The sequence below is a fragment of the Saccostrea cucullata genome, unplaced genomic scaffold (genome assembly GCF_032062105.1).
Source record: "Saccostrea cucullata isolate Sc308-1 unplaced genomic scaffold, CSIRO_AGI_Scuc_v1 ctg9605, whole genome shotgun sequence".
NCBI classification, from domain to species: domain Eukaryota; kingdom Metazoa; phylum Mollusca; class Bivalvia; order Ostreida; family Ostreidae; genus Saccostrea; species Saccostrea cuccullata.
In genome coordinates this window covers 7,953-17,630 of record NW_026925031.1, presented here as the reverse complement: position 1 = coordinate 17,630, position 9,678 = coordinate 7,953, and the positions used below count along the sequence as shown (strand labels likewise).

Here is a 9,678-nt window from a genome sequence, read left to right as displayed (position 1 = left end):
TTATCAACTTTGACATTCAAAGTGGTAATCTATTGTCAGACTTTTACTTTTACTCCATAAAGAACAGAGATAAATTCAGGAAAATTTGTCAACCTTTAACGAAGAACAAATTAAAAAGTTTTGCAAAATTTCTAATTTCTATGATAATTAGATAATTTCTGGTGATATCGTACAATGCATATGTCTATCGACCCGGAGCACCATCAGTACGTCATTTTAACGTCATGTTAGCCGGAGATGTATCCGCATGTGAACCTATTAGGAAGCATTTTCTCTCCTTCCTTTGTTATCATACATACCATACAAAAATCAAACTGTCTACATTTTTAAACGATTCTTTAAACAAATGTTCGGTTGCTACACTTGTGTTAATTTTTCATGCGTCATATATACAGAGTGATTTAGTATCATGCAATGCCGATTTTTGCAACGAGGGTGAACATTCAATTCCGTATCGGTAAAAATTGACGGTTGTTCAGAGCGTTTGATTATACTTTGTGAAATTATAGGTTAGAAAAAAACACCATACAAATGAAATAACAAACCCCTTCGACATGTTTTTCCATTGTTAATGTTTTAGCAAGTTGTTCAATCTAGAAATGAGTTTTACATAGCGCTACACAAAATTTTAGGTCTCTCGCTGCTCCGCCTTAACGTCAAAATCCATTTTATCGTTGTAATCTGATTGCTATACCGCGCTTTATTATTTCAATGATCTTCATATTTCTGATGGGAATTTTTACAAACTTGCTGAACATGAAGTTAAAATAAAATTGAAAAAATATATACCTGAATTGAATTAATCTCGCTCTAAATATGGGTCCGCTCAGGGATTGAACGTTGGTGATACATATTTCAATATTTGCTTTTGTGACTGCAACGGGTACCCCTACCATTGACATATTTTAATACCATTGAATATAAAAAAAATCTAATATTTGTAAATTATATCTTGCTTTTATGATTTCTGAATGTTTGTCAAACGCATATGCAAATTTTCACCGAAAGACGTTCTTTATAAAGAAAAATATACACACTGTCTCAATAATTTCCGAACAGCCCTCGTAAGCTTGCAACTTTGGAGATACTAGTTAATTTCTTTACCTCATGTTAATTGTAATTTAAATATAATTTACATAAAATGACATCTTTCAGTTTATTTTTATTTCTTTTTTATCAATTGCGAGATAATATTCTTTTACAGATAAACGTTGTAGAGACGCTGACGGTCTGGAAAGGAAAGCTATGTCAGTCTGTCGCAGACCCCCACATGAGAACGTTTGATGGATAGTAAGTCTGGTATTCTGAAATAAAAATCAAAGGAAAACAAACTGTAAATCTCTCGGACTTGTGTCTTTACTATTACAATCTTACATCAGAGGATGGAGATCTTAAAATAATACATAAATTTTAAAGGCAAAATCTATTACTTTTCAATATTGAATGCGGATTTAAAAAAAGAAAACATACCGAGATATTAAATATGTGATTTAGTTGAGGATAGTACGCAGTGATATGATAATTTCACCGTTTTGAATACACAGACGAGGCCTAATAAAATTCTTAAAATTTATTTATTGATCCACAGCGGCTATGAATGCCAAGATACCGGTTGTGCCACTGGAATAACCAGCATTCTCTTTGAGAACAAAGAACATAATCAACAGGTATCTGTTTACAATTTAAATGCAACCGTGTGGCATATTGTACGATCCACGTATATGTATTTAATATTCTACCACGATTATTACCGAGTTCAAAGAAATGCTGCGGACATTATTCTCCAATAAATCACAAAGCGGACTTTATTTCTTGAATATTTAACCCAGATTTATGTTTCATTATAAGGTACAAGTGAGGCACCACAAATGCTTTAATCCGAATGCTAGATGTATCTGTGCAGTAGCTGTTCGCTCTAGGAGAGAGACGTGTTTATGTTTGATGCCTGTAATGGACACCAGTACATAAATTTTCCAATCTGTGATGATAAGGTGGTGAGGGTGACAGACAAATCATACAAGGTAAAAACAAAATTTGAGTGTATACTGTACTAGTTAAAAGGTAAAATGTTTTAAATTTATAGAACATTTCTTATCTTCTGTCAAATATATATTATATAGTTTATATTCCCTATATAATTTTAAAAGCGCAAACAGTTCATAATACTACATATTCACTACAAAGAGTCCATAATTATATAATATACAAATAAAAGAAATGCATTTATATAATAATATACAGTCATTCAAATTCTTTCTGAGGTTTTTACTTATTTTTTTTATTTTTTTCCTTTTAAACGTTAAATACACCTATAGTTAGGATAATGTCCAGAATTTACTTGCCTTAAATTAACTTTCTCATGTGTATATAAAATTAGATATTCCTTCCAACGGGAACATATGTCGCCACACTCAATATGGCCAGAGACTGCTTTATCCAGACACAGGTGTATCCGTCTGTTGCTGACGTAGGGAAATCGGGGGGACTATGTGGTCTCTTGGATGGGAATATTCAGAATGATTTGACTAGAAGATCTGGAATAGTTGACAATCCAAACAGTTTCAACTATCGTACTCCTCCGGATGCATTCTCTATATCCTGAAGGTATGCATTTTTCACAAAATACAAGCCATATAAATTACGTACGTTCTCTGGTAAAATATGTATTGAGAAATAATGCAACATGATTATTTCAGCAAATCTCTATTTCTCATAATGTATTTATACTTAGATGAATTTTAATAAAATATACACAGAGTATGATCATAAAACACACAAACAAAATTTCATCAGAGCATATGATTTAGAAAAAAATTAATACTAAACAGAAATGACTGGGGAAAAATAAAAAGTATCACATTTTCAATTCACTAATTAGTGTTTCAACATCTGGAAAATTTAAACCAATTTTCGAAATTCTCCCTAATATTTTGAACGGTTAACATAAAATACCATATTTTGTTTACATTGACATGTATGTATTTAAAATTTGCTACATGTATATTGATGAAAATTTTGGAAAAGAGAAGTGTAAATTTTAGAAATCAATGTTGATTTATTTATTTCTTGAAAACTTGTCCACAATTTTACCGGACAAATCTCGTACATAAATAAAACCCTGATAATCAAACTGGCACTTAGTTACATATTTGTATTAGGATTGACTATTAAAGTTTCAGCTGGCATATTTAATGAATAAAAATATTTGTAATTTGAAATAAAATTTGGATTTCGGTGTCGGACTAGACTGTTAAAGCGATATATCTGATATTAATCTTTATACTTTATTGACCTGACATATGAATCTTTCTACGAATAATTTATCAGAGCTAGTTCAACAGAAGATCTGTTTGCTCCTTCCATGGATTTCGGGTCATTGAAATCTTTATCGCTGACAAAAGTAAAATTCTGTGCATGTAACAAGGGTGTAACTGAGTGCAGCTATCAACAATTCACAGACTGTAGCGATATCACGCGGGGAAAGGAGTATGAATGTATTCTTCACAGTAGCACTAGCAGACGCAAGCGTCATGCAATATACATGCAATCTTTCTCTCCGGATCCCATTGAACTTACTCTTTCAAACGTAAGTCTGTTCACAAAAGCAAATCAATATCATTTATTCACACGAGTTATCTCCTATTTGTTCAAGTTTTTTGTACTATTGCAGAGAGTTAAACGACAAGCTTATGATATAACTGAGAACGCAACAACTACATGCAAAGCGGCATTCGAAGCGTCCTTTGCATCCAAAACCTGTCAAGATAATGTCGCAGATTTTTCGAGTGACTCCTTGAAGGATTGTATCTTGGATGTGTCGGTGAGATCATTTGAATTCTTATTATAATTTTTTTTTCAGTGTATTGGATCGTCACATAATCACTCCGAGGTTTGATTTCAGTCAAACAACACTGAAAGTCGTTGAATCCTTTGATTTATCAAGCATACTAAAAAATCGTTTGCTTTCATGTACATTCTCTTTGTGACATGTATATTTCTAAATCATAATAAAAATTCAAATGATCTCACTGACACATCTTTTTACTACTTTTTTTCTGTGAAATTTCTTTATATGATCTCATCGACACATCTTTTTACTACTTTTTTTTAATGAATTTTCCATATATTTTGTCTAGTTAACAGGAGATCCTTCCTTAGTAATATTCCACATAGAAAGCGCCATCGACCAATGTAAAGCCTTCATCAACCTCAACCAAACGCTTCAACAGGCGAAACCAGAAGTAGCAAGGGAAATAACTAGCATATGTCAGAATAACTGCAGCAATCAGGGAACGTGCAAAAATGGTTGTTATTACATACAAAATCATAAAAATAATATAATAATGTGGATCAACATCAATTATTGATTCATTTTACATGTTTTATACTACTTTAACATTTTTGAAAATACAAATAACAAAAACCCTTTGCAGATGAAAGCATATAGCGTGCAAAACTTAATATTGTAGTCATATAATTTAGCATTTTTCTTTTTGATACTTTTTAATGAATTTTCCTCACAGTTGTCCACTTATTAAAATTTTGTCACCAAACTATATATATATATATATATATATATATATATATATATATCTGCTTTCTACATAAGGGGTACCAGACATAATATTCTGCCTTAAGGGGACATTTTGTATATTTTTTAATCTTTTACTTTGTGATGTTTTAAGCGCAAATTTACATATAACAAAGAACAATTTTGAGTTTTTCACAATGAAAATTAAGAAAACATTAGTTTTTAAAGATATATATAATTTGGTGTCCCCCTAATATTTAAAAACTATATTGTATACCTTAAGGGGACATATGCAATATATATACATTAGGGAGACATTTGCAATATATATACCTTAGGGAGACATATGCAATATATATACATTAGGGAGACATTTGCAATATATATACATTAGGTAGACATATGCAATATATACCTTAAGGAGACATATGCAATATATATACATTAGGGAGACATATGCAATATATACTTTAAGGAGACGTATGCAATATATATACATTAGGGAGACATATGCAATATATACCTTAAGGAGATGTATGCAATGCTGGTTTATACACCTTAAGTAGACCGTATATATTTACAAGTATGGATACATTCAACCTTAGGGAACCCAAGTTATTTTCTTATCAAAATATACTGATTTCGCCCAAATATATCTTGCATTTTTAAATATCAAGGTTTGTAGACGTTATGTATAGAAACAAATAATCCTTATACTATAATATCTTATATTTCCATTTCTAATTTTTTTCTCTGTGATAACTTTTTAAAAGTTTTCGGAGTTTATTTCTTGATAATTCTGCCGGAATGTAAATTAGGCAGGTCGATAGGTCAGGAGCTAACGCATGCAAATCTCGTTTGTCTCTGTGTCTGACGCTAAGGAGGCCAAATATGCATGTAAATCTCATGCGGCTGCCTATGTGTTTGACGTCAGTGGGCGAGGACTATTGAAATTGGCATGGAAGTCCTCGTATAATTTAAGCCTACAATTTTAAAGTCTAAATCTACAATTTTATTTCACAATGAAATGGAAATATAAGATATGTGCCAGAGTATGCCAGGGACATAAACAATACAAACAAACAAAGCATAACGGGCTTTTTATGCAAATATCCCATGTTTCCCACTATTGTTGATGCCCTGGCATACTCTCAAAACTAGACAGTGATTCTCTATATATACCAACGCCTCTCCATCCTCCCCCTTTCTCTTTTTCTGGTAACATTCTTTTAACAGCATAACATGTAATATTTTTTTGGCTTTGAAAAGAAAATTTATTTTTCAAAGTGAGTTAGCTTGGTCCCAAATTTAACGCACTTTGATTTTTTTTTCAAAGTGCGTAAATTCTCATAGTGCGTTATAACAGTGTGTCCACGGATTACGCCAATATTTAGTCGGGCTTAATTTGCGTTTTCGTACAAACAATATCCTCAGTCTCAGGACTAAGTACTTGACACCGTTGCATTGCACATGAGCAAAAAACATAAACATACGGTCACATATAATTGAACTTAAATGAAAAATCATATGAATTTTGGGGGACATTGTAGAAAACATGCATCTTAAATCTACTTATTATAAAATATTAACGACTTGTAACATGCCATCTGATTAAACTCTAAAAGTAAAGGTCTAAGAAAAGAAATGTTTTTGTAAATGTATTTTTCACACACACACACACACACACACACACACACACACCCTCTCTCCCTCCCCCACCCCCAGTGTCACCCCTTGGATTTGATACTGGAATAGAGAGAGAGAACTCGTTACAATATTGTATAAGTAACTCGGCATACATAATGGACTAGTCAACTAAATTATTAAGAGTCATTAAAATAAAACAAAATATGCATCATCATGAAAAATCACAAATTTTTCCATTACATGTACAGTGTACCTTGTATGCCATACTATTTGCTCCATAGGCGTAGTCACAGGGGGCAGCGGGGGCACTAGCCCCCTCCCCCACTTTCAGATCGTGGGGGGGGGGGGGCAAGAGTATGTCTGTGCCCCCCCCCCCCACTTTTTAATGCAGAACAAAATCACAGCTATTTTCCCCCCAACACTACGTCAACTAAAGGAAATGTTCATTGAAGGGATATTTGCCCCCCTCCCTACTTGTTGACCCTAGTATAGTTATATCAAGGAATTGCGAAAAAAAAATTGGAATTGAAAGTACCCTGCCTTTAAAAAAAATTGGCCATTATATTTTTAAGAGGCCCACTTCGTTTTACGATTGGTTGGAAAATGTACCCCCCCCCCAAAAAAAAGTACGTTTTTAATAGGTTTCTTTCTAGTGAATAATAAAAGTACATGGTGTTGTGGATATACAATGCCTCTTCATAAATAAAATATACAATTAAATGCGTATAAATGCAGGATTGTCAAAATTTAAGATACAGTATTAAATTGAATCCCAAATAAGGCAATTATTTATGAAAAAATTCAGAGTATGTCAACTATCTCCCCGGTTGGGTGTACCCCCTCCCCAAAATCTTCATAGTTAAGAACTCATGCCTACCAATGAGTAGACGTATTTTGGCCAAACTTAAGCATGTTAAGTCCGCTGTATACAATGGCTTTGCGCTACGTGAACGACTACGGTAGGCGTACGATCTTTGATGAAACGGACCACAGACCCTTGAATTTAAGACCCAAAAAACCTCTGAGTTCTGTATCTGAATTTTAAAAAAAAAATCTAACTTTATAATTTAAAGTATAATGCTCCTCTGCTAGTAGACATTTTCGGTTGGGTGAACTTCTACAGCTGTTATCGACTACGGATAAAGAAGTGCGGAAATCATGTTGTGCCAAAATGAAATCACTAAAACAAACATGTGATATACATGTAATCTAAATCAATCAAAATGATTATTAGATATACATTCGATTCTGCATTTTTAAACAAAAAAAGTTCAAAACAATAAAAAGAATTCCACACAATATCATGTTACACCTGCGCAAAATACCAAATGCGAAACTTTAATACTACTCAGGCAAAAAGCAAGGGGGGACTTTTTTCTCAACATTACTGTTACTATTGAAAATGTTTATTGAAATACTGGTTGCCCCCTTTTAACTACAGTTAAAGTATATCAAAGAAATCTACACTCTTAAAAAAGTTTTACTTAGTAAATAACAAAGATTAGTAATAGATAATTACTAAGCATTTACTTAAAATTTAAAATCAATTACTGAAATATATGTCAATTACTAGATTCAAATGTTTTACTTGATTTTTGTATTTTAAAAAATTGTTTTACTTACACACTAAAAAGTTTTACTTAGTAATTTATATTTACTTAAATTTGTGTATATAAGTAATAACTTTACTTGGTCTTTAAACCACTATTTACTATATAATTAATATTTTAATGCCCCCGTAAACGAAGTTTCGGGGGTATATAGTTTTTGTCGTTTCCGTCTGTCTCTCTAGCTGTCTCTCTGATTCTCTGTTTATCCGCAGAAACTTTAACCTTGCCCATATTTTGATTTAGCGGAGCTATAACTTTCATATTTCACACGTGTATTCCTTGTGACAAGACCTTATACACAAAAAATTCAAACTTATTCTTTATCCAAATCTTTTTAACACCAGGACATTTATACTTCACATATATATTTTTTGTTGAAAAAAAGTTCATTGAATACCAACAACTATGAAATTTTGATTGATATCCTTGGGAAAATAACTTTTTAAATCATACTTAATATATGTTATTTTAAGAAGACCATTTATAGGATACCAAGAACTTTGACCTTGACCTTGTAGTTTGACCCACTTTTAAAAAGCAAACCTTGACTGTAACTTTAAAAGGATTAGGGTTAGTGCATTCATACTTAACATAGTTCATCCTTGTGACAAGACCTTTCTTTGGGTACCACCAACTCTGTCCCTTTGTCCTTGACCTTGGAGTTTGACCTACATTTCAAAATTGGTAACCTTGACCATAACTTCTGAAAGTGTTTCCATATTTCACATATGTATTTTTTTTGTAGCAAGACCTTTCATTAGATACCAATAAAATAAAGAAATCCCAATAATTAAATTTGCATTTAAGAAAAGTTTAACCTTTGCTATGTTGCCATACAGTGGCATAGGTGTTTCACAAACACATCTTGCATGTTTGAATTGTATTTAATTGATTTACTTAAAACAAAAATTTATTTACTAAATCAAGGGGAATTCAGATCAGTAATTACTTAAATATGGTAGTCTTATCACTAAATGTCTGTGAGGAGGAGTTATCTTTCATCTAAATATACCTTCATGTGAAAAAAAAGTCACACTAATAAAAATATATTAAGTACTTGAAATGTTTAACCATTTTTAAAATGTTACAACTTATTCAATTTTTAAGGCTTTCGAAGTTGGAAATGTTTTATTGTTATATATAATAAAACAGTTACAAAGAAATTGGCAAAAGAAATGGAAAGTATAATTGTTTCCATCATAAGTAGATTTCTTCTACTATTCAGAGGGCCCAATTAAAGTAGTGTTTCTAGTAAATAATGTCATAAGTATTTCATTTACTTAGTATTCTTTTAAGTAATAATATTCTAGATTTTAATTAATTTCAGAATTACATTTACTTGTAATAATTCATAAAATTTAGTAAATGGAAAGCATATTATCTGAATTAAGTAATAATAATTTAACAAAAATGAGTAGTTCATTTACTAACTTAAAGTAATACAATTCCTATAATTTAAGTAACTCTATTGATACTTAGTATATCATTTTATAAGTATGAATTCATCCTTATTAGTTTAAATTACTAACCATGATAGTCATTTACTTGCTATTCTGCTAAATGGATTACTAATAATTAAGAATTATTTTAAAAACAACAAGTAAAACTTTTTTTAGCTAAAAAAGAATTGCCACTGTAAGAAGTTGGCTTTGAAAAAAAATAGGCTCTACCCCCACCTCCACCCCCCCCCCCTACCCCTCTTCCCAAAACAAAAAAAGTATTTTTGAATTTGAGCATTTTTCCTTTTGGGGTAGGGTTTCTCCGGTTGGCCTTCCTCTTCTAAAAACGATGCTATGTCACTGCTACTAATTGATAACATATACTCATTATATATGAACCACAGTATTTCTGACCTCTTGAAAATACATGTAATAGAACTTTTATTAGTAA

General features: G+C 31.6%; 1 protein-coding gene across 1 annotated transcript; it reads left to right on the top strand.

Annotated features, from left to right (window-relative positions):
* Positions 1-2,406: 2,406 nt before the first annotated feature.
* Positions 2,407-4,305, top strand: LOC134267852 (uncharacterized; the record flags this gene model as incomplete). The annotated part of the gene is made up of 4 exons (XM_062750062.1): positions 2,407-2,604; positions 3,328-3,586; positions 3,671-3,820; positions 4,137-4,305. Coding segments are annotated over exons 2-4 (544 nt in total), but the record flags the coding sequence as incomplete, so codon positions are not given.
* Positions 4,306-9,678: the final 5,373 nt, after the last annotated feature.